This window comes from Tubulanus polymorphus, chromosome 1, assembly GCF_964204645.1.
Source record: "Tubulanus polymorphus chromosome 1, tnTubPoly1.2, whole genome shotgun sequence".
NCBI classification, from domain to species: Eukaryota; Metazoa; Nemertea; class Palaeonemertea; order Tubulaniformes; family Tubulanidae; genus Tubulanus; species Tubulanus polymorphus.
Window position 1 is genome coordinate 19,639,433 of NC_134025.1, and position 25,038 is coordinate 19,664,470.

Below are 25,038 nucleotides of genomic sequence, written 5' to 3' on the forward strand. Positions count from 1 at the left end.
AGATATCGAACACATTAGAGACTTTGGGGTTTGAAAGATTTTTCTGACCATTCAGCAGCAGAGACTGAGCTGCATTTAGATCACGCATTCGAAGTTGCACGCGGGAAGAGAATATATAGGCCTATATTGAGATGGAAGAAGAAAAGAAATATAACACTTAAAATTGAGTATGATAACCATTTAAATCAGTAGTCCATCAACAATTGATTTACATAGAAATTTACTGAAATTAGATGAATGGAGAAGTGGTAAAAAAAGCTGGACATATGGGGGGGGGGTATTCAGCTACTTTCTATGAATACTTTCCAAAGTACACACAAGATTGATTAGATGGGGGGAAAATATAAGAAAGCGTTTTCTTGTTTTGGTTGTGAAATATCAAGTATCAAGTCTGAATGTCAGACACAGGTGATAAAAAATGACATCTATCATCACCAAAAAACGCAAGAAGTGTGTGGATTGCATTTACAACAAAAGAGAGATATTTGGGGTTTTCTTAAGTGCATGTACATTAGCCTCTGCCTGCAGTAAAGGCGGCTACCATTACAGCTATTACGAACTAGCCCATTAAAAGAGAACGGAATAGAGTAATAATGGCGGCCTAATATTTAAACCTGATACTCATACCAACAATTAAAACCATTCTCCGTGGAGACAGGTGTAATAAAAATGAAAAAGTAACACCCATACCGAAATACACGTATAGAAAACAGCACCGAAACTCGGAACGACAATACACGCGCTTCAGCTAAATAGGATGAAAACTAGGCAAACTATCTTAAAGATTTTAAAGTTCACTTGAAAGGGGTTGTTTATGCGCACAGTTCTTGAAATTTTTGGATTTTTTAGAAAATTATTTCTGAAAATAATGAACTTCAAAGTTTAGTACCCTGGATTTTTATGCGCGCGGCAAAAACTGACCACCGATTTTCATTATCATGCTCTCATGTCGCATTGTTGCAAATTTGAGAAATGATTTTTGCATAAATGAAAACTGGAGATTCACACAGTTTCAATGTTGCTAAAATTGTGAAAATCTAACCAGGGACAGATGAAATATGATAAAACACGCATCACAAATAGTTTTTAAAAACAAGAAAAAAATGACCCAACAGTACAGGACAAAAGTACCCTAACAAAATGGCAGCTAGCAACTGTAAAATGGTTTATCCTCATTCTTTGATTTTAGGCCAATATAAGCTGTGTTCACATTACCACTAGTTAAACTAGTCTAAAATGGGTCCACACCTGGAACCGGCCAAATTTAGAACTAACCAAATCAGAGCTGGTATTCACAAACGCATTGTTGAATTTGCTACATCCTGGTCCACAAGGTGTTGCTATGAGTATTTTACCTGGAATTAAATTCATACATTCATGATAGATTTTCGAAACAATCAAAATAGATACCCTGTGACCAGCCAAGACAGATTGAGGAAGTTTATTTCAATTGATTTCATACCACTGGGATTCACAATTACGATTTAGAACCACGAATTAACCATTTTCTGTCTACAAGCACGGAATTAGTCTGTTCCAAAATTTAGACTGGATTAGTCATTTAGGTTGGTCCAAATTGGTCCAGACTTAAATAGGATGGCCCAATTTCGAATAGACTTTTTTGCTAGTGTAAATGCTTGGTCTTTTCTAAATTGGAACTGACTTGACGTATCGGCCCCACTCCGCTCGGTGGCGCCACCGCGCGGGATTTACGCGAAGCAGCAGAACACAAACACGGCCACTCTCTCAATTTTCAATGATAGAAATCATGTGTGCATTTCAATTATTTCGGCTGTTAGGGTTTTAAGGCACAATATAAGTTGATGATGTGATATGGCGATGTTAATTAATGATAATTCCGCAGTGAAGCTAGTCACGAACGGTGCCGATTGAGTGTACAGCTGCCAAAAACACTGAAATGTATGTAGTTGCGTAACTATTTGCAGTGAATTGCAGACGAAACATGAAGCCTTAACGGCTGTTTAAGAAAAATTTATACCAATCGCAATTGTAAAATAAAAATGAGATAGAACCTAAGTTAAAATTCCGGCCATTTCTAAAATGTTATTGATTATTATTACTAATTTTTAGTCAGTGCGGAACGTTTACTTTTCCAACAATAATGAGGGGTGGTAGGTAGTCATGCAATTCAAGTCATCATTTATTACACGTTACTTCCGTGTTGTTGAAAATCTCGCGAGTCCTGGACTGAACCCCAATGAACAATGTGATCTGCGTGCTGGCCACAAATGCACACAGATCACACTACACTACCCATTACACACTCCAGTACCCACAGCTTTCATATATCCATCCAAATATTTAGTGGCTTTCTTCCTGGATTAAGACAGTTCTATATAATGCAGCTATAAAAATGATTTCAGATTGGAAAACTATATCGATCAGCTTCATGACAATTTAGTGACTTGTTTCTTTCAATTAAGTTCATACTGCAGAGATTCACAATTACAATTTAGAATAGAACCAGTTTCTGTTCACACAAAAAAGTGGTCCATTCTAAGATTTAGAACAGGTGCTATGATAATGATGATGTGTCAAAACTCATCATCTATTGGCAAAGATTCAAAACCTGATCACATTTTAACCTGGGTTTTCCAAGTTTATATGTGAAATTTGCTCCAGCAATCATACAACAGCCAATCTGATTGGGGCCATGCCTTTGCTTCCGGCAAGCCCGTGCTCTCGGGCTAGTGTGGCAGGATTTGTGCTATGGCTGAGTCTAGTGATGCCATCAGGTTTGAATCCCTGCCGAGGGAGGTTGGCCAATCTAATAAATTGACTACTTCCAAATTCTTTTGATATTTTAGCCTAAATCAATTTAAATTCAACCAGTAATGATAAGTCACTTTTGATAATTTTAAATAGTGGTTTCAATTCTGTTAATTTAGTTTTGATTCAACAACTCACAATGTGCAGAAGACACAATTGAAAATATTGTATCATTATTCTCTAATGGTTTTTCATAAGGTTTTTGGATATATTCATATTTTATGACCTTTCCTGTGTCACATATTCAATTGTTTTTAACCTAAAAAGTTTGAAACCAGGCTTGATTTTTCTATAATTTATATAATCAGGGTTGGGTTTAACAAAACATTTATGACTTCAACAACTTAATGTAGATTGTTAGACTCAATTCTTTTGATACAATATATTTGACTTGTGCACACTGCTATAAAACAGACGTTGTAATAAAACAAAATGTCATATATACATAGCCTTGTAACTCTGGCCTTTTTGAATAAACTCTATTCTATGGTGCCTCGATATTCCTCTACTCAATCATTAAAGCGTAATGATTATATGATTAAGAAGAATACCTGAGAGAGGATAATTCCCTTCCATTGACTTCCATATAATCTATGCCAGTACAGATTTCAAGGTCTAATTAATGGTGGTAGCTAGATTTATATAAGATGTTTACAATTCACATAAATAAGTATCTCTTAAAGCAATCATATTCAGGTCATGTTTGACCACTCTGTATAACTGAATTGTTTGCTGTCTTCTAGTGAGTGGTTCTGTTTGCGATAACAGTTGAGAGTTTTGATATTAATATTTCAGGAGGTATGATACAAAATGAAATGAAATTGTTATGAAAAGTATGAATAAATGTGTATCAGTAAATAAGTCACCTGGAAAAACTTAAGAATGTTGGTAGAACGTCAGAACTATATTCTAGAATACATAGAGGTTTTGTACATAGAGCTTTTGTACACAGTTTCCTAGTTTCTTATTATCTATATTTGTATATGTAAAGACACATGTCGCTTCTGCGGTCGCACGACATTATATTATTATGGAGATGCAAAAACATGAAGAGATGCAAGAGATTTTTAGTGAATATTTAGCTAAAAAACCTAAAAAGTAACTTGTTATGTGAGAGGACTCGGGCACTTCACTTGCCAATTAAACATTTTACCATTGCGCCATTCATACCACACTGATATATTTTAAGTAAGAACTATATCATTGCCATCAAAAATGGTTCATGTGCATGTGTTCCATATGGCACCATTGGCTTATTTCAACCTTACAATCATTGCTGCTTTCGGTTCACGTTTTATACCGCCCTTGAGCAGGTATTTGACAAGTTATGGTGGAAAACTCATATCATCTTGCTATTGATCATGTCACTTGCTAGGTAACTTGTTGCAGTATGTAATATAAGGACAGTCAGCGCTTGGCTTGAAATTCATCACAATATTAAAAGAATTATTTCAGTCACTGATTTATTTTGAATACAATCATAATGGGATCATTTCAAAATCAAAGTACAAGTTGGCCCTGTTAAAGTGACCAATATATATGTCATCAATTGGACAGAGGTGACATACATGTAATTCATGAATGAGTATGTACATAAAGACCATTGACCAATGAATGTCTCTAGTTTGCCTGGGCCTGTCTATAGTTGCCACAATTCAATTCGGTCGCGCACACATGAAGCTTTTCTCACCAAGCAGAAGTCCATAAGGGTAGTCATTATAGGAATAATATTCACACTGCTGTGCAGCTCTTTCGCTCCACTCCTCACAAGGTAGTACATTTAGATTAATTTTGCAAAGTTTGAAAGCAAATATTTTGTGCATCTTTTAAAGCATTCTGTCGTTACTTGCTACAGAAATCGAGGAAGTTTTGAAATTAATCCTAATATATTTCATAAAAACATGTCTAGTGATTTAATTAAAATAAAATTAATGTTAAGATATGTTGTTGTTAAGATTTTTCCCCATATCTAAAAAGAATCTAACAAGTAGTTATAATATTGCATGTGTGTATAAGAGGAAAAATCTTTGAACTATTTTGCTGAATATGTGTTCAGAATATGTGACGCAAATGATTTTATCCATAGAAAGTGATCCATTTTATGTGCTCATTCTTTTTAACTCAATTCCATAGAAGTTATTATTATCTAATTCATGCATTTTATTACTTAAATCAATGGAAATACTTTCTTCTATTGTAGAATACAAAAACGTGGACAACATTGCCTGGCTCAAAATTTGATTCATCCCTTGGTTCTGGAAGATCACTCGACGAAATGCTACTTTCAAAGGTGAGAATATAATCTACTGGCTGAAATCAGCATGTTTGCAACTCGGAGCTAAATGTTGCCAGGATTATCATACAGAATTTGTTTAGTATATCATTTTCTACAATTAGTTCTATTCAATTATATTTATAGATAAAGCCACTTTTATCTGATAACATTTATCCAATTTGATGAGAGAGCTTTATGTTTAATTATGCTCAAATCCTTTCCACTTTTATCTGCTCTGGCAATACTTAGTGACTCAATGCACTACACACTTTTTGCATGAAAAACAAACTTCATGAAATAAACATAGATTTGACCTTCAATTTGAACTATCAAACCATCATATAATTAGAAGTTTATTTCTTGTCGTAAACAAGTCACCCGGCTGAATAGTTTAGACTTGTTAGTGCACAGTGTCAGTGCACACCCATGTTCATGAACTTTATTCACACTCCACCCAAACATGAATATCTCTTGAAAAGTTGATGTTGTCAACAAAAGTTTTATGAATGCCTATCTCTCTGTCTTATATCTGTGTCTATGTGGGTATTTCATGCCGTCATAAGGTAATATAATAGGCCGTGTAAAATGATATCGATCCCATGACATATTGCGGTGTATTGAATTATCATCACTTCAGACCTCCATGTTTCCACCATCAATTACTTAAAAAGTCTCAAAAAAATTTAGAATTAGAAAAAAGAATAGTATAGTCAACATATTAGAAAATGTTCAACTATTCAGTGGGATTTCATACATTTAATGTGTGTCTGTGTTATCAAATGTGGTTATCTTAAAACAAGGTTCAGTAATGAAAATCCCCTTGAAGCTTACACTTAATTAGTAACTTCATCAAGTGTAATGAAAGGCATATATGGCATCTAATACGTTTTTCAGTGGTCAATTCAAACTAACAATTCATATGTTGTTCAAAACCCAATAACAAAAGGTTAAGCTAGGTGCACCTTCTATGTAGTTATTTGAGTAAGAGAATTTATGGCCGCTCATGCATTATCTGTTGCCTAGAGGACAAGGCTGGCCTAATTATGTTGTTGGACTTTGGAGACGTGACAAACTAGATAACAAAATGACCATATTTGGGTTTAGTTTCATGACAAATTTTAATCAAAGAAATATCAAACTAGATGATTATTGAGTGATAGCATCATTAAATCAATTTAACATTATTTCCATATCATACATAGTTCTATATCAGTTAAATATACGATACTTGAACAATACTTTAACAAGCCTAGCACATGGAGTAAGAAAATCCTCAAAACAAAAAACAGATTTTGTGCTTGTTTTTGTGTTTCGATATATAAAGGATTGCACCTTAAAATCTAGGATAATTCTGAATAAGAGAGTTAATTTCATTCATTTCCACAAAGATGAGCTGTATTTTTTACCATAATGAGATTTTTACGACATTGATAGTGCTAATTGATAACAATTAATTATGCCCAAATGTTCAGATATGCAAAATTATCAAGTGTCAACCATCGAATAACCACTTTCGGAGTCTAACTTGAATTGTGTACCACATACATTCTGCATAACTGAGTGAATATAAAACCTTGTAAAACAGCAATTATTAAGTTATATCAGAGTAGTTATTTTGGCACTTTCCAACAGTGAAAGGTCGTAGAGTATATCAGTCAGTTTTCTGGTTATTTCGGGGGTGGTAACGGTAATCTCATAGCCGCAGCTCACTTTCAGGATACTGCGCTGATCATGGTTAAACCATATATCTTCAAGATGACGTATACCCGGTACACACTTGGATCTTCTATATCTTGTGACATTATGACAGTGAAAATAATACTTCAGAATAAATTATATTTAGGCGGAGATCATTCTTGATAAAAGATATCTGCAATGATTTATGAACATTTGTGCCAATTTCTGCGCATCAATGTTTTTGTTGATTTCAACACTGCAAACATACAAATTAATCAAAAACAAACTTAATGGAAGAAAATGATTAGGAATATTTCTTGAAATGACTAGCTGTTAGGAAACTGACAAAATTTTCATTTGAGATTTGAGAGGTTTTGAGGCAAACTGTTTGACAATTTCTGAAAAGGTTATCATAGGTCAATTTTATGAAATTCAAGGGTTATACTACTGCTTATAATATGAAGAAGGTACCATGGTTCTCATCACATTTAAAAAAAGCCCATCTAAAAACTCAAATCAACTGAATAGCAATAGAAATGAAATTCACCCTCCCTCCCTGTGGCTGTAATGAATATTAAAAAGACGACTCCGATAGTATCTGATTTTCCGAAAGTGCCCGTAACACGTCATTTGCCTGTATCCATGATTCTATCGATGGCCATCACAGCGTGTTTAATTCAGGTACCCAAATTTCTGATGAAATTGTGAAAAGTTTTGAGGGGACATAATGGCATACCTGTCAGCGAGTGGTTTTTATCGGTTTTACTCGGCAATGTAGAGCTGTCTCCATATGTTCGCAGTGCCCGCGGTTTAGAGGGGTCGGTTAGCTATTATCACTGCAGAGTTTGAAATAGAAATTAGACCAGATTTTATTTCTTGATGGATTTCATGTATTGATGAACGGGTGACAATATGAAAAAAAAAAATCCTGTACATGGCGTATGTAGTAGAACAAAAAGTTTAATGAGAAACTTGTTTTCATTTACAAAAAACTGACCATCTCCTTATGCATCCACTACTAGTCAATTATAAATATGTCTACGACCATATAGACCTTGCGGTCCTCTTTTTTTTTTAAGTTTGCACCACACTTTGATGCCTTTTTATACATGTATCCATCTAAACTCACCTGTAGTCGAAAATTAACCAAAATCAAATCTGACTGGCAGCAAGCTTTTTATTGCAATAATGAACATTCTTCTAATTTCAGTAAGGATTCCCCAGACCTATGTTTCCCAATATTATGAGGAGATTCTGAAAATTAACAAATTATGTCGTTTTTATTTTATAGAAACATGATCATGTGAAAGTTAATCTACAAGGCCAAGATATAATTGGCCTTGGATTTGATATACAAGGAAATATGAGAGATGGCATTTTTGTAAAAAATGTCAATAAAAAAGGACCAGCTGCCGATTCTGGGCACATCAAAGCAGGTAAATGTATTATATTCTATGTGAATTATATTCTAGATTATTGTCCCCTCACTTCATTTCCTTTATGATGATTTCTTACATTCATTCTTTGTTCCATTTCACCTAAGGATGACCACAACTCACATTTATCCAATTTGTTATAACCTAGATATTAGTTTTAAACTTCAAATCCTGAACTTATGTAAATCACTCAAATAAGTCGTCTGATATTATGATCATAAATGTTGTCATCTAATGTTTCAGGAGACAGAATAAACAAGGTTACCATTGACTTAAAAAATGTAGTATTTGAGGATGCATTGACAATTCTGAGCTACGCATCTCCTTATCCGGTTGAACTAGAACTTGAAAAATCATCTGATATTATGATACCTAGTGCAAAACTATCTGGAGATATTCACCTCAGGCATCCAATATTTCGAAGTCAGTCAATGGATGACATCAAATCAGTCGGTAGACTCCATGATCTTGATGCGGGAGATGTAAAATTAAACTTCAGAGGAGGAAATTCAAGACACCCTAATTGGCAATTTAATTTTTCACCTGGTGATATAAGTGCAGATTCAGATTTGGACATCAATTTAAGAGGAAAAAAATCTAAAACTGGGAAAGGCACATTCAGTTTCCCTAAAGTTGGGCTTGGTAAGTACTTATCCTCTTATCCTGTGTATGAAAAATAAGTAAATACTGATTTTAGGCTTTGAATTGCACTATCTGGTCTAAATATTTAATCTCTCTGCATTACATATTATAATTTCCATAATAGCCCGCTTCAGTCCAATGCACACAGCAAAACCTTTGTTTCATCAAAACACAGAACACATTTTTTCCTCAAAACGTTTTGAGTAAAAGTTTTACTCGCAAATGATAAAACGTTCAATGACACTGCATTATGAGAACGCGTTGTAAAAAGTTTTTGCACCATGGAAACAAACTGTTTTCTGTTCTGTTTTCAGTCTCAACACCTCAAAAATATTTCATTAAGAAAAAACTTGTTTCCTTGCCATGTGCATTGGGTTTTAGGGCAAAGTTTAGCACTCTTGCATTCACCTTTGATCCATTATCTGTCTATCCATCCTTCTGCCTGTAAAAAGAATAAGTTTTATTGGGAAGTTTTCAAAACAGTTTGATGTATGGGCTTGATATTTGGTTTAAGTATGTATCTATCCTAGGCATATCTACACCCCGAAATTCGCTCGGTTGGTGGTGACCATTGTTTTTCAGCATTTTTGCGCATTGTTAGCCCATTCAGGACTTAAGTCCCAGTGGTCTTGAGGTTTGGTATACATACGTATCCCCCTAGGGCCTCGCATCACAAGAGAAATTACGATCGATCGTCTGTTGTGTTTTTTTTTTTTACAAAAAAAGGTAATTTTAGGCTTGAATTCGTAGGCCTCTTGCTCCTTCATGGCTTATGTCATATAAAATTGAAATTAGAGATTAGGGTTGAATATTAAGTTTTTGGATGAATCAGTTTCGCTGCAGCCAGGGGCCATCTTTGTTTCATCAGATTTGTTCATATCTGGAGAATGGTTTTTGATGAAAATATCAACATGTTTTAAAGGGCATAGGCCTAGGCCATCTAAATAGAATGTTGTGTAAAGTCATTTTCAATTGTGATGTATTCACAGAATATCATGCTACTTGGTTCAAATTTTATTGTAGCCATTACTGAGAAATATGACTTTTAATGCCAGTTATGACATCAGGTTAGAATCCAAGCAATGCAGTATTTCAATTTTGTATAACTTCCTTCATTTCACTGTCCTCCTCGATTTGAACCTGATGGCATGGAGATTTGCTAAAGTATGAAACCCTGCCACACTAGCCGGAGTGAGTAGCTTAGATGATGTCATTATTAGCCAATCAGATATCCCGTTTTCTTATCACTTGATGTGTGGATTTTAAAGACATTGGGAAAATGAACTTTACTGTTTTTGATGTATGTAGGTCATCCAAGATGGCCGCCACAGTTATTAGGATCAATTGTGTTGATCCTTATAGCATGGTCCTGAGAGTAACTTCCTGTCAAAAAACTGGATGTCCATATGCGATTATTCATGCCTGCACAAGTTCGTCTCTGTCCAACACAAAAACCAAACTTTTCAAAACTGCAAATATTCTCAACCTGTGGACTGGACTGTAGCTATGCATATTTTGTGATCGTAATCAATAGCAAAATTCAACTCAAATATACTACAGTGCAGCAATTATCATATGTTGTAACGACAATCATGTTTTTTGCATGAACAGCATTCAATAGGTTTCAAGGTCGTTGCTTTCTGTGTAATTACTCCGTGGGGAATGGAATGTCGAAAGTGAGCTTGGTCTCCCTGGACCACTAGTTGACCAGTTAGCACTCAATAATTTCACAATGTAGTGTCTATTACTCCTCAGAAAATTCAGAGGAAAATATAAGTAGATAGTCAAGGCTTTCATTTAATATAGAATTGATGAGGTGGGCCACCATAATTGTGACCTTTTGCCCCCAAATTTATCCTGACCTACTTGGATCAAACTAGATTGCTTGTTACTGTCTTGTTCATACCCCAAATACTCTGGAATTTCAAATCGGAAGATGTTGATTTCTGTACAGAAAAAACATTTTGTATCAAAAACATTTTGTATCAAAAACATTTTGTATCAATACATGGGTTAGTTAACCTAGATTTTAGAACACATTTAGATTGTTAAAGAGCATAATTTACATAGTTAGATAATGAAAAACTGAAAGCTGAGTTATCTTGATTAACCAAAATCTAAAGTCAAAGAATAAGGAAAAATTACTAGATATGATTCATTATAAAATTCATTAACTATATGGAGCAGAAACGAATTAATTTCATTATTAACATTTAGAGAGTAAAAGCAAGAATTCCTCTTTCAGATACTGATGTCAGGTCAAAAGGAAGAATTGGAATTGAATCTTGTGATAGTATTACTAATAACATCAATGCTAATGGCATAGATGTTGAGGTACCAGATATTGAAGTAGAAATGTCACATACAGTCAGTGGTAAGTGTGATAAACCAGAAATGGATGGTGGGATGAAAATGAAGAAACCAAAAGTCAAAGGAATTAAAATGCCTGAGGTAGCAGGAATGTGTGGTGGAAAAATGCCTAAAGGTAGCATTGATGTGAATATGCCAGATATAAAGTTCAAAAAACCTAAGGGAGAAATCAACATTGATTGTCCAGATATGAACAACCAAGGGCCAAAAGGTGGTTTTGGTGCTGATGTAAACTTAGCAAAAGGCGATATTGATTTACCATCCCCAGATGTAGATATTTCTGGTCCAGATGCTGATATCAAGTTGAAAAAACCTAAATCAAAAGGATTTGGACTTCATCTACCAGATTTCCACATGCCTAAATTTGGTGGAAAGAAACCGAAAGGTGGAATCGATGTTGATGCCCCCGAAGTAGATGTTAACATAAGTGGTGACATGGGTGGTCCTGACGTTGATTTGAAAGGTAAAAAGAAAGACTTTGGTATTAACCTCCCTGATTTCGATATCAACTTACCTAAATTTGGAGGCAAAAAACCAAAAGGTGACATTGATTTAGAAGGTACCGATGTTGACATTGAAACTAAATTGCCAGATGCAGACATAGAAATGAAAGGCCCCAACATTGACGGTGATGTGAGTGGAGGAATAGATATAGATGGTCCAGAAATGGATCTTAGGAGCAAGAAGAAAGGAGGGTTCAATATAGACTTTCCAGATTTCGATATAGATTTACCAAAATTTGGCGGTAAAAAGCCAAAAGGTAATTTGAACGCCGATGGACCAGATGTAGATATCGATGCCAAGATACCAAAGGGAGATATTGATATAGAAGGTCCTGATGTTGATGTACATGGAAAGAAGAAAGGTGGTTTCGACATCAATCTGCCAGATTTCGACATAAACTGGCCAAAATTTGGAGGAAAGAAACCTAAAGGGAAACTCGATATTGAAGGCCCTGAACTGGATGTCAATGGACCCAAAGGAAGCGTTGATATAGATACACCCGATGTTGATGTTAACTTACCAAAGGGTGAAATCAGTGGTAACTTACCGGATGTTGACATAGAAATGCCTCAAGGACAACTTGACATTGACGTGAATAAGCCAGATGTTGACATTTCTGGGCCTGATGTAGGACTTAAGTTGAAGAAACCCAAAGGAAAAGGAATGAAAATGCCTGAAATTGGAGGAATGTGTGGTGGTAAGATGCCTAAAGGTGGCATTGATGTCAATATGCCAGATGTGAAGTTCAAAAAACCTAAGGGAGAAATCGACATTGACGGACCTGAAGGAGGGTTCGATGCTGATGTTAACCTACCAAAAGGCGATATTGATTTACCATCCCCAGATGTAGATGTTTCTGGTCCAGATGCTGATATCAAGTTGAAAAAACCTAAATCAAAAGGATTTGGACTTCATCTACCAGATTTTCACATGCCTAAATTTGGTGGAAAGAAACCGAAAGGTGGAATCGATGTTGATGCCCCTGAAGTAGATGTTAACATAAGTGGTGACATAGAAGGTCCTGACGTCGATTTGAAAGGTAAAAAGACAGACTTTGGTATTAACCTCCCTGATTTCGATATCAACTTACCTAAATTTGGTGGCAAAAAACCAAAAGGTGGCATTGATTTGGAAGGTCCTGATGTCGACATCGATGCTAAATTGCCAGATGCAGACATAGAAATGAAAGGCCCCAACATTGACGCTGATGTTAGTGGAGGAATAGATATAGATGGTCCAGATATGGATCTTAAGAGCAAGAAGAAAGGGGGGTTCAATATAGACTTTCCAGATTTCGATATAAATTTACCAAAATTTGGCGGTAAAAAGCCAAAAGGTAATTTGAACGCCGATGGACCAGATGTAGATATCGATGCCAAGTTACCGAAAGGAGATATTGATATAGAAGGTCCTGATGTTGATGTACACGGAAAGAAGAAAGGTGGTTTCGACATCAATCTGCCAGATTTCGACATAAACTGGCCAAAATTTGGAGGTAAGAAACCTAAAGGGAAACTCGATATTGAAGGCCCTGAACTGGATGTCAATGGACCCAAAGGAAGCGTTGATATAGATACACCCGATGTTGATGTTAACTTACCAAAGGGTGAAATCAGTGGTAACTTACCGGATGTTGACATAGAAATGCCTCAAGGACAACTTGACATTGACGTGAATAAGCCAGATGTTGACATTTCTGGGCCTGATGTAGGACTTAAGTTGAAGAAACCCAAAGGAAAAGGAATGAAAATGCCTGAAATTGGAGGAATGTGTGGTGGTAAGATGCCTAAAGGTGGCATTGATGTCAATATGCCAGATGTGAAGTTCAAAAAACCTAAGGGAGAAATCGACATTGACGGACCTGAAGGAGGGTTCGATGCTGATGTTAACCTACCAAAAGGCGATATTGATTTACCATCCCCAGATGTAGATGTTTCTGGTCCAGATGCTGATATCAAGTTGAAAAAACCTAAATCAAAAGGATTTGGACTTCATCTACCAGATTTTCACATGCCTAAATTTGGTGGAAAGAAACCGAAAGGTGGAATCGATGTTGATGCCCCTGAAGTAGATGTTAACATAAGTGGTGACATAGAAGGTCCTGACGTCGATTTGAAAGGTAAAAAGACAGACTTTGGTATTAACCTCCCTGATTTCGATATCAACTTACCTAAATTTGGTGGCAAAAAACCAAAAGGTGGCATTGATTTGGAAGGTCCTGATGTCGACATCAATGCTAAATTGCCAGATGCAGACATAGAAATGAAAGGCCCCAACATTGACGCTGATGTTAGTGGAGGAATAGATATAGATGGTCCAGATATGGATCTTAAGAGCAAGAAGAAAGGAGGGTTCAATATAGACTTTCCAGATTTCGATATAAATTTACCAAAATTTGGCGGTAAAAAGCCAAAAGGTAATTTGAACGCCGATGGACCAGATGTAGATATCGATGCCAAGTTACCGAAAGGAGATATTGATATAGAAGGTCCTGATGTTGATGTACACGGAAAGAAGAAAGGTGGTTTCGACATCAATCTGCCAGATTTCGACATAAACTGGCCAAAATTTGGAGGTAAGAAACCTAAAGGGAAACTCGATATTGAAGGCCCTGAACTGGATGTCAATGGACCCAAAGGAAGCGTTGATATAGATACACCCGATATTGATGTTAACTTACCAAAGGGTGAAATCAGTGGTAACTTACCGGATGTTGACATAGAAATGCCTCAAGGACAACTTGACATTGACGTGAATAAGCCAGATGTTGACATTTCTGGGCCTGATGTAGGACTTAAGTTGAAGAAACCCAAAGGAAAAGGAATGAAAATGCCTGAAATTGGAGGAATGTGTGGTGGTAAGATGCCTAAAGGTGGCATTGATGTCAATATGCCAGATGTGAAGTTCAAAAAACCTAAGGGAGAAATCGACATTGACGGACCTGAAGGAGGGTTCGATGCTGATGTTAACCTACCAAAAGGCGATATTGATTTACCATCCCCAGATGTAGATGTTTCTGGTCCAGATGCTGATATCAAGTTGAAAAAACCTAAATCAAAAGGATTTGGACTTCATCTACCAGATTTTCACATGCCTAAATTTGGTGGAAAGAAACCGAAAGGTGGAATCGATGTTGATGCCCCTGAAGTAGATGTTAACCTAAGTGGTGACATAGAAGGTCCTGACGTCGATTTGAAAGGTAAAAAGACAGACTTTGGTATTAACCTCCCTGATTTCGATATCAACTTACCTAAATTTGGTGGCAAAAAACCAAAAGGTGGCATTGATTTGGAAGGTCCTGATGTCGACATCAATGCTAAATTGCCAGATGCAGACATAGAAATGAAAGGCCCCAACATTGACGCTGATGTTAGTGGAGGAATAGATATAGATGGTCCAGATATGGATCTTAAGAGCAAGAAGAAAGGAGGGTTCAATATAGACTTTCCAGATTTCGATATAAATTTACCAAAATTTGGCGGTAAAAAGCCAAAAGGTAATTTGAACGCCGATGGACCAGATGTAGATATCGATGCCAAGTTACCGAAAGGAGATATTGATATAGAAGGTCCTGATGTTGATGTACACGGAAAGAAGAAAGGTGGTTTCGACATCAATCTGCCAGATTTCGACATAAACTGGCCAAAATTCGGAGGTAAGAAACCTAAAGGGAAACTCGATATTGAAGGCCCTGAACTGGATGTCAATGGACCCAAAGGAAGCGTTGATATAGATACACCCGATGTTGATGTTAACTTACCAAAGGGTGAAATCAGTGGTAACTTACCGGATGTTGACATAGAAATGCCTCAAGGACAACTTGACATTGACGTGAATAAGCCAGATGTTGACATTTCTGGGCCTGATGTAGGACTTAAGTTGAAGAAACCCAAAGGAAAAGGAATGAAAATGCCTGAAATTGGAGGAATGTGTGGTGGTAAGATGCCTAAAGGTGGCATTGATGTCAATATGCCAGATGTGAAGTTCAAAAAACCTAAGGGAGAAATCGACATTGACGGACCTGAAGGAGGGTTCGATGCTGATGTTAACCTACCAAAAGGCGATATTGATTTACCATCCCCAGATGTAGATGTTTCTGGTCCAGATGCTGATATCAAGTTGAAAAAACCTAAATCAAAAGGATTTGGACTTCATCTACCAGATTTTCACATGCCTAAATTTGGTGGAAAGAAACCGAAAGGTGGAATCGATGTTGATGCCCCTGAAGTAGATGTTAACATAAGTGGTGACATAGAAGGTCCTGACGTCGATTTGAAAGGTAAAAAGACAGACTTTGGTATTAACCTCCCTGATTTCGATATCAACTTACCTAAATTTGGTGGCAAAAAACCAAAAGGTGGCATTGATTTGGAAGGTCCTGATGTCGACATCAATGCTAAATTGCCAGATGCAGACATAGAAATGAAAGGCCCCAACATTGACGCTGATGTTAGTGGAGGAATAGATATAGATGGTCCAGATATGGATCTTAAGAGCAAGAAGAAAGGAGGGTTCAATATAGACTTTCCAGATTTCGATATAAATTTACCAAAATTTGGCGGTAAAAAGCCAAAAGGTAATTTGAACGCCGATGGACCAGATGTAGATATCGATGCCAAGTTACCGAAAGGAGATATTGATATAGAAGGTCCTGATGTTGATGTACACGGAAAGAAGAAAGGTGGTTTCGACATCAATCTGCCAGATTTCGACATAAACTGGCCAAAATTTGGAGGTAAGAAACCTAAAGGGAAACTCGATATTGAAGGCCCTGAACTGGATGTCAATGGACCCAAAGGAAGCGTTGATATAGATACACCCGATATTGATGTTAACTTACCAAAGGGTGAAATCAGTGGTAACTTACCGGATGTTGACATAGAAATGCCTCAAGGACAACTTGACATTGACGTGAATAAGCCAGATGTTGACATTTCTGGGCCTGATGTAGGACTTAAGTTGAAGAAACCCAAAGGAAAAGGAATGAAAATGCCTGAAATTGGAGGAATGTGTGGTGGTAAGATGCCTAAAGGTGGCATTGATGTCAATATGCCAGATGTGAAGTTCAAAAAACCTAAGGGAGAAATCGACATTGACGGACCTGAAGGAGGGTTCGATGCTGATGTTAACCTACCAAAAGGCGATATTGATTTACCATCCCCAGATGTAGATGTTTCTGGTCCAGATGCTGATATCAAGTTGAAAAAACCTAAATCAAAAGGATTTGGACTTCATCTACCAGATTTTCACATGCCTAAATTTGGTGGAAAGAAACCAAAAGGTGGAATCGATGTTGATGCCCCTGAAGTAGATGTTAACCTAAGTGGTGACATAGAAGGTCCTGACGTCGATTTGAAAGGTAAAAAGACAGACTTTGGTATTAACCTCCCTGATTTCGATATCAACTTACCTAAATTTGGTGGCAAAAAACCAAAAGGTGGCATTGATTTGGAAGGTCCTGATGTCGACATCAATGCTAAATTGCCAGATGCAGACATAGAAATGAAAGGCCCCAACATTGACGCTGATGTTAGTGGAGGAATAGATATAGATGGTCCAGATATGGATCTTAAGAGCAAGAAGAAAGGAGGGTTCAATATAGACTTTCCAGATTTCGATATAAATTTACCAAAATTTGGCGGTAAAAAGCCAAAAGGTAATTTGAACGCCGATGGACCAGATGTAGATATCGATGCCAAGTTACCGAAAGGAGATATTGATATAGAAGGTCCTGATGTTGATGTACACGGAAAGAAGAAAGGTGGTTTCGACATCAATCTGCCAGATTTCGACATAAACTGGCCAAAATTTGGAGGTAAGAAACCTAAAGGGAAACTCGATATTGAAGGCCCTGAACTGGATGTCAATGGACCCAAAGGAAGCGTTGATATAGATACACCCGATATTGATGTTAACTTACCAAAGGGTGAAATCAGTGGTAACTTACCGGATGTTGACATAGAAATGCCTCAAGGACAACTTGACATTGACGTGAATAAGCCAGATGTTGACATTTCTGGGCCTGATGTAGGACTTAAGTTGAAGAAACCCAAAGGAAAAGGAATGAAAATGCCTGAAATTGGAGGAATGTGTGGTGGTAAGATGCCTAAAGGTGGCATTGATGTCAATATGCCAGATGTGAAGTTCAAAAAACCTAAGGGAGAAATCGACATTGACGGACCTGAAGGAGGGTTCGATGCTGATGTTAACCTACCAAAAGGCGATATTGATTTACCATCCCCAGATGTAGATGTTTCTGGTCCAGATGCTGATATCAAGTTGAAAAAACCTAAATCAAAAGGATTTGGACTTCATCTACCAGATTTTCACATGCCTAAATTTGGTGGAAAGAAACCGAAAGGTGGAATCGATGTTGATGCCCCTGAAGTAGATGTTAACCTAAGTGGTGACATAGAAGGTCCTGACGTCGATTTGAAAGGTAAAAAGACAGACTTTGGTATTAACCTCCCTGATTTCGATATCAACTTACCTAAATTTGGTGGCAAAAAACCAAAAGGTGGCATTGATTTGGAAGGTCCTGATGTCGACATCAATGCTAAATTGCCAGATGCAGACATAGAAATGAAAGGCCCCAACATTGACGCTGATGTTAGTGGAGGAATAGATATAGATGGTCCAGATATGGATCTTAAGAGCAAGAAGAAAGGAGGGTTCAATATAGACTTTCCAGATTTCGATATAAATTTACCAAAATTTGGCGGTAAAAAGCCAAAAGGTAATTTGAACGCCGATGGACCAGATGTAGATATCGATGCCAAGTTACCGAAAGGAGATATTGATATAGAAGGTCCTGATGTTGATGTACACGGAAAGAAGAAAGGTGGTTTCGACATCAATCTGCCAGATTTCGACATAAACTGGCCAAAATTTGGAGGTAAGAAACCTAAAGGGAAACTCGATATTGAAGGCCCTGAACTGGATGTCAATGGACCCAAAGGAAGCGTTGATATAGATACACCCGATGTTGATGTTAACTTACCAAAGGGTGAAATCAGTGGTAACTTACCGGATGTTGACATAGAAATGCCTCAAGGACAACTTGACATTGACGTGAATAAGCCAGATGTTGACATTTCTGGGCCTGATGTAGGACTTAAGTTGAAGAAACCCAAAGGAAAAGGAATGAAAATGCCTGAAATTGGAGGAATGTGTGGTGGTAAGATGCCTAAAGGTGGCATTGATGTCAATATGCCAGATGTGAAGTTCAAAAAACCTAAGGGAGAAATCGACATTGACGGACCTGAAGGAGGGTTCGATGCTGATGTTAACCTACCAAAAGGCGATATTGATTTACCATCCCCAGATGTAGATGTTTCTGGTCCAGATGCTGATATCAAGTTGAAAAAACCTAAATCAAAAGGATTTGGACTTCATCTACCAGATTTTCACATGCCTAAATTTGGTGGAAAGAAACCGAAAGATGGAATCGATGTTGATGCCTCTGAAGTAGATGTTAACATAAGTGGTGACATAGAAGATCCTGACGTCGATTTGAAAGGTAAAAAGACAGACTTTGGTATTAAACTCCCTGATTTCGATATCAACTTACCTAAATTTGGTGGCAAAAAGCCAAAAGGTGGCATTGATTTGGAAGGTCCTGATGTCGACATCAATGCTAAATTGCCAGATGCAGACATAGAAATGAAAGGCTCCAACATTGACGCTGATGTTAGTGGAGGAATAGATATAGATGGTCCAGATATGGATCTTAAGAGCAAGAAGAAAGGAGGGTTCAATATAGACTTTCCAGATTTCGATATGAATTTGCCAAAATTTGGCGGTAAAAAGCCAAAAGGTAATTTGAATGCCGATGGACCAGATGTAGATATCGATGCCAAGTTACCGAAAGGAGATATTGATATAGAAGTACCTGATGTTGATGTACACGGGAAGAAGAAAGGTGGTTTTGACATCAATCTCCCAGATTTCGACATAAACTGGCCAAAATTTGGAGGTAAGAAACCTAAAGGGAAACTCGATATTGAAGGCCCTGAACTGGATGTCAATGGACCCAAAGGAAGCATTGATGTAGATACACCCGATGTTGGTCATAACTTACCAAAGGGTGGAATTAGTGGAAAATTACCTGATGCTGGTGGTGTAGAAATGCCGCAAGCGAATCTTGACATTGACATGAATGGCCCAGATGTAGATATCTCCGGTCCAGATGCTGATATAAAGTTGAAAAAGCCCAAATCAAAAGGATTTGGACTTCATCTACCAGATTTTCACATGCCTAGATTTGGTGGAAAGAAACCAAAAGGTGGAATCAATGTTGATAGCCCTGTAGTAGATGTCGACAAAAGTGGTGATATTGAAGGTCCTGACATCGATGTGAAAAAGAAAAAGAAAGAATTTGGCATTGAACTCCCTGATTTCGATATCAACTTACCTAACTTCGGTGGCAAAAAACCAAAAGGTGGCATTGATATGGATGGTCCTGATGTTGATATCAATGCTAAATTGCCAGATGCAGACATAGAAATGAAAGGCCCTAACATTGACGCTGATGTAAGTGGAGGAATTGATATAGATGGTCCAGATGTGGATCTGAAGAGCAAGAAGAAAGGAGGGTTCAATATAGACTTTCCAGATTTCGATATAAATTTACCAAAATTTGGCGGTAAAAAGCCAAAAGGTAATTTGAACGCCGCTGCTCCAGATGTAGATATCGAAACCAAGTTACCGAAAGGAGATATTGATATAGAAGGTCCTGATGTTGATGTACATGGAAAGAAGAAAGGTGGTTTCGACATCAATCTTCCAGATTTCGACATAAATTGGCCAAAATTTGGTAGTAAAAAACCTAAAGGGAAAGTCAATATTGAAGGCACCGATATCAGTGGACCTAAAGGAAGAATCGATGTAGATCTACCCAATGTAGATGTTGATTTACCGAAAGGGGAAATCCATGGAAACTTACCTGATAGTGATGTAGAAATCCCAAAAGGACAACTTAATGCTGATGTTAGCCAACCAGAAATCGACGTTTCTGGACCTAATGTTGACTTGAAAGTAAAGAAGCCAAAATCTAAAGGTTTTGGTTTTAATTTTCCTGATTTCAATCTCCCCAAGTTTGGTGCTAAGAAAGGTAAAGGAGAATTTGATGTTAATTGCAGTCTTGATATTGACGCCGATTTAGACATAAAGGCTGATGAGGGTGATGTGGATTTCAAAGCCCCTGATGCACACATGGCAATGGATCGTCCTGATCTCAAAAGTGGTGCTTTCGATGGAGATATAAGTAATAAAGGAAAAAAACCAAAGAAAAAGAAAAGTTTCAAATTTCAAATGCCTGATTTTGGATTTAGTGGATCAAAACAAAAAGTTTCAGTCGTGGAACCAAATCTTGAGATCGAAACTTCCGATCTCGATGTTTCTTTTGATTCCAAAAAGCCAAAGAAGAAAGGTATTGGTTTACATATGCCTGATTTTGGAGGAAGGTTGAGTGGTAAATCTCCAAAGCCCAAAATACATCATACTCTTGGCGATCTTAAAATTGAATCTAACATTCCTAGTGCATCGGTTCCTGATTCTGATAGTAATGGAAAGGAATTTGGCTTCGACCTCAGCCTTCCCAAAATTGATGGAAGTTTGCCTGATATCACTAGTGGATATGATAAAACTGCAAGTGTCAATATTGAAGGTTCTGACGTTGATATGGAGGATGAGAAAAAAGGATTTGGCTTTGACATCAATTTACCTAAATTTAAGGGAAAGAAATCAAAAGATGGTATATATATTGAAGGCCCTGATGTTGATGTAGATGCTGATTCTAGTGTAGATATCGAAGGTCTAGATGTTGATGTAAGAGGCAAGAAAAAGGGATTTGGCTTTGATATCAATTTTCCTAAGTTTGGAGGAAAGAAACCAAAAGGTGGTATTGACATAGATGGTCCAGAAATCAATGTAGATGCTGATTCTAGTGTAAATATCAAAGGTCCAGATGTTGATGCGAAAGGCAAAAAAAAGGGATTCGCAATAGGTCTGCCAGATTTTGATATTGATTTGCCTAAATTTGGAGGAAAGAAACCAAAAGGTGACATAAACATTAAAGCTCCAACTGTTGACGTAGATGCTGAAGCTAGTGTAGATATTGAAGGTCCAGATGTTGATGTGAAAGGGAAGAAAAAGGGATTTGGCATTGATATCAATCTACCTAAATTTGGAGGAAAGAAGTCGAAAGGTGGGTTTGACATTGAAGGTCCGGGTGTCGATGTAGTTGCTGATGCTAGTGCAGGTATTGAAGGTCCCGATATTGATGTGAAAGGCAAGAAAAAGGGATTTGGCATTGATATCAATATGCCGAAATTTGGAGGAAAGAAACCAAAAGGTGGTTTTGACATTGATGGTCCAGATGTTGATGTAGATGCTGATACTAGTGTAGATATTGAAGGTCCAGATGTTGATGTAAAAGGCAAGAGAAAAGGGTTTGGAATAGATCTACCAGATTTTGATATCAATCTACCTAAATTTGGAGGAAAGAAGTCAAAGGGTGGGTTTGATATCAAAGGTCCAGATGTCGATGTAGATGCTGACACTAGTGTAGATATGGAAGGTCCAGATGTCGATATGAAAAAAAAGAAAAAAGGATTCGGCATTGATATCAATTTGCCGAAATTTGGAGGAAAGAAACCAAAAGGTGGGTTTGACATTGAAGGTCCAGATGTCGATGTAGATGCTGATGCTAGTGTAGGTATTGAAGGTCCAGATGTTGATGTGAAAGGCAAGAAAAAGGGATTTGGCATTGATATCAATATGCCGAAATTTGGAGGAAAGAAACCAAAAGGTGGTTTTGACATTGATGGTCCAGATGTTGATGTTGATGTAGATGCTGATACCAGTGTAGATATTGAAGGTCCAGATGTTGATGTTAAAGGCAAGAAAAAAGGGTTTGGAATAGATCTACCAGATTTTGATATAAATCTACCTAAATTTGGAGGAAAGAAGTCAAAGGGTGGGTTTGATATCGAAGGTCCAGATGTCGATGTAGATGCTGACGCTAGTGTAGATATGGAAGGTCCAGATGTTGATATGAAAAAAAAGAAAGAAGGATTCGGCATTGATATCAATTTGCCGAAATTCGGAGGAAAGAAACCAAAAGGTGATATAAACATCGAAGGCCCAAATGTTGATGTAGATGCTGATACTAGTGTAGATATTGAACGTCCAGATGTTGATGTAAAAGGCAAGAAAAAAGGGTTTGGAATAGATCTACCAGATTTTGATATCAATCTACCTAAACTTGGAGGAAAGAAGTCGAAAGGTGGGTTTGACATTGAAGGTCCAGATGTCGATGTAGATGCTGATGCTAGTGTAGGTATTGAAGGTCCAGATGTTGATGCGAAAGGCAAGAAAAAGGGATTTGGCATTGATATCAATTTGCCGGAATTTGGAGGAAAGAAACCAAAAGGTGGTTTTGACATTGATGTTCCAGATGTTGATGTAGATGCTGATACTAGTGTAGATATTGAAGGTCCAGATGTTGATGTAAAAGGCAAGAAAAAAGGGTTTGGAATAGATCTACCAGATTTTGATATCAATCTACCTAAATTTGGAGGAAAGAAGTCGAAAGGTGGGTTTGACATTGAAGGTCCGGATGTCGATGTAGATGCTGATGCTAGTGTAGATATTGAAGGTCCAGATATTGATATGAAAAAAAAGAAAAAAGGATTCGGCATTGATATCAATTTGCCGGAATTTGGAGGAAAGAAACCAAAAGGTGGTTTTGACATTGATGGTCCAGATGTTGATGTTAATGTAGATACTGATACCAGTGTAGATATTGAAGGTCCAGATGTTGATGTAAAAGGCAAGAAAAAAGGGTTTGGAATTGATCTACCAGATTTTGATATCAATCTACCTAAATTTGGAAAGAAGTCGAAAGGTGGGTTTGATATTGAAGGTCCGGATGTCGATGTAGATGCTGATGCTAGTGTAGATATTGAAGGTTCAGATGTTGATATGAAAAAAAAGAAAAAAGGATTCGGCATTGATATCAATTTGCCGGAATTTGGAGGAAAGAAACCAAAAGGCGGTTTTGACATTGATGTTCCAGATGTTGATGTAGATGCTGATACTAGTGTAGATATTGAAGGTCCAGATGTCGATGTAAAAGGCAAGAAAAAAGGGTTTGGAATAGATCTACCAGATTTTGATATCAATCTACCTAAATTTGGAGGAAAGAAGTCAAAGGGTGGGTTTGATATTGAAGGTCCAGATGTCGATGTAGATGCTGATGCTAGTGTAGATATTGAAGGTCCAAATGTTGATGTGAAAGGCAAGAAAAAGGGATTTGGCATTGATTCCAAAATGCCAAATTTTGGAGGAAAGAAACCAAAAGGTGGTTTTGACATTGGTGGTCCAGATGTTGATGTAGATTCTGATACTAGTGCAAATATTAAAGGTCCAGATGTTGATGTAAAAGGCAAGAAAAAAGGATTCGGAATAGGTTTGCCAGATTTTGATATCAATTTACCTACATTTGGAGAAAAGAAATCAAAAGGTGGTGTTGACATTGAAGGTCCAGATATCGATGTAGATGCTGGTGCCAGTGTGGATATTGAAGGTCCAGATGTTGATGTGAAAGGCCAGAAAAAAGGATTTGGCATTGATATCAATGTGCCGAAATTTGGAGGAAAGAAACCAAAAGGTAATATAAACATCGAAGGCCCAGTTGTCAATGTAGATGCTGATGCTAGTGTAGATATTGAAGACCCAGATGTTGATGTAAAAGGCAAGAAAAAAGGATTCGGAATAGGTTTGCCAGATTTTGATATCAATTTACCTACATTTGGAGGAAAGAAATCGAAAGGTGGTTTTGACATTGAAGGTCCAGATATCGATGTAGATGCTGGTGCTAGTGTAGATATTGAAGGTCCAAATGTTGACGTGGAAGGCAAGAAGCAGGGATTTGGCATTGATATCAATATGCCGAAATTTGGAGGAAAGAAACCAAAAGGTGATATAAACATCGAAAGCCCGGATGTCGATGTTGATGCTGATGCTAGTGTTGATGTTGAAGATCCAAATGTTGATGTGAAAGGCAAGAAAAAGGGATTTGGCATTGATATCAATGTGCCGAAATTTGGAGGAAAGAAATCAAAGGGTGATATAAACATCGAAGGCCCAGATGTCAATGTAGATATTGAAGGCCCAAATATTGATCTGAAACAAACGAAAAAAGGATTTGGAGTTGATCTTCCAGACTATAATTTAGAAGGAAAGAAAGAAAAAGGGGATTTTAGTATTGATGGACCAAATGTTGATGTACATGCTCATCCAAATGGCAATAATGATGTGACAGGTAAGACAGATGTCTAA

General features: G+C 37.2%; 1 protein-coding gene across 1 annotated transcript in view; it reads left to right on the top strand.

Moving 5' to 3' along the window:
* LOC141909297 (uncharacterized) overlaps positions 1-25,038 on the top strand; it is a 31,983-nt gene that overhangs the window by 4,227 nt on the left and 2,718 nt on the right. Inside the window, exons 3-6 of the mRNA XM_074799733.1 lie at positions 4,991-5,080; positions 8,034-8,178; positions 8,422-8,820; positions 11,066-25,021. Coding sequence (XP_074655834.1) covers positions 5,066-5,080; positions 8,034-8,178; positions 8,422-8,820; positions 11,066-25,021 — 14,515 coding nt within the window. The 5' untranslated portion in view covers positions 4,991-5,065. The remainder of the gene's footprint in view (positions 1-4,990; positions 5,081-8,033; positions 8,179-8,421; positions 8,821-11,065; positions 25,022-25,038) is intronic.